Source organism: Charadrius vociferus, unplaced genomic scaffold (genome assembly GCF_000708025.1).
Source record: "Charadrius vociferus isolate BGI_N301 unplaced genomic scaffold, ASM70802v2 scaffold2, whole genome shotgun sequence".
NCBI classification, from domain to species: domain Eukaryota; kingdom Metazoa; phylum Chordata; class Aves; order Charadriiformes; family Charadriidae; genus Charadrius; species Charadrius vociferus.
Genome location: NW_009647595.1, coordinates 4,223,176 through 4,224,335, shown reverse-complemented (window position 1 = coordinate 4,224,335; position 1,160 = coordinate 4,223,176). Strand labels below are relative to the sequence as shown.

General features: G+C 49.7%; 1 protein-coding gene across 1 annotated transcript in view; it reads right to left on the bottom strand.

Annotated features, from left to right (window-relative positions):
• FAM91A1 (family with sequence similarity 91, member A1) overlaps nucleotides 1-181 on the bottom strand; it is a 26,037-nt gene extending 25,856 nt beyond the window's left edge. Inside the window, exon 1 of the mRNA XM_009881044.1 lies at nucleotides 164-181. Within this exon, the coding sequence (XP_009879346.1) occupies nucleotides 164-181 (18 nt within the window). The remainder of the gene's footprint in view (nucleotides 1-163) is intronic.
• Between the last annotated feature and the right edge of the window lie 979 nt (nucleotides 182-1,160).

The window sequence follows — 1,160 nt, the reverse complement described above, 5'->3', positions numbered from 1 at the left end:
GTTGTTTCGGTGGGTGTTATTAAGCTGCTGTAAGCGGGGGCGAGGCCTCAGTCGCTGCGGCAGCGGCTGCGGGAGTGTGGGGGCCTTGTGCACACTGTATGTCCGGGAGCAGCCGGTGGGGCCCAGAGAGGATTGTCCCTCACCTTGGCTGCTTCCCCCGTACCCCAACGCAAGCGTCCATCGGCTAACGGAGTTGGAACTGATCCGAGCTTAAAATGCCTCGGTTACCTGCTTGGTCAGGTTTAACATTAGTGTTCGAATGGCAGTTCACAGTACAGCTGGACAAATGCTCATGACTGCTCCAAGCAGCTGCCCTTGCAGGTGCAGGAACGTAATAAGCATTTCACGACAAGCAACAAGCAAGATTGTTTGATTTAGCAGTGGCCCTGGGCTACGACAACCGAGTGTGCCCCCCGTATGCGGTCTGCATAGCGTGGGGACTAAAAGCTTGCAGACCTGAATACCACCAGTAGCCTGCCCTGTTCATACAGGGTCTTAAGCAAGTGAATTAATATCATCAGGGAAGCTGCTTCAAATAAAAAGCAGCAGGTGTCCCTCCTTATCTTAGGATCTAGGTTCTTGTGAGTCATTTAAAGTCTTACCTGTTTCAAAATCAGTGCCAAATTTCCATGCAGAAGCATTTTCTTATTGTTTAAGTGTCAAGGAACTACGGGGGGCTGAGGGGAGGGCTCTATGTTTTGTAACACTACACAAAAGTTTAGTGAATTATTTGATATATAAGTAGAATAAACAAAGCAAGTGAGGCGCTGATCAATTGTGCCATTTATTTTTTAAGGCTGTTATCCTGCATGCTCAGTAACAACCTGGCCCAAACCACAACATAACTTTGGAGCAGCGGTGACAGAGCTGAAAGGGGACCAACACCAACAGAACAAAACTGAGTGCTCTTTTATCTTCGAGTAGGTCCCCAGAGAACTACAGACCCAGTTCTCCTTCGGCGTCACTGGTGTCTTCAGGATCCCAGTTCTGTGTAACTGCAGACACAAAGCCTCAGCCGGTGGCTGTACCCCATGACGCCAACACACAGAGATCGCTGCAGCTGAAGAGATGGTGAGCAGATCACACAATCTCCAGACCCTCAGATAAAGCCTGCCTCCGCATATCACTGGCAGGATTCAGTCCAGGAAGACAGTCACAGC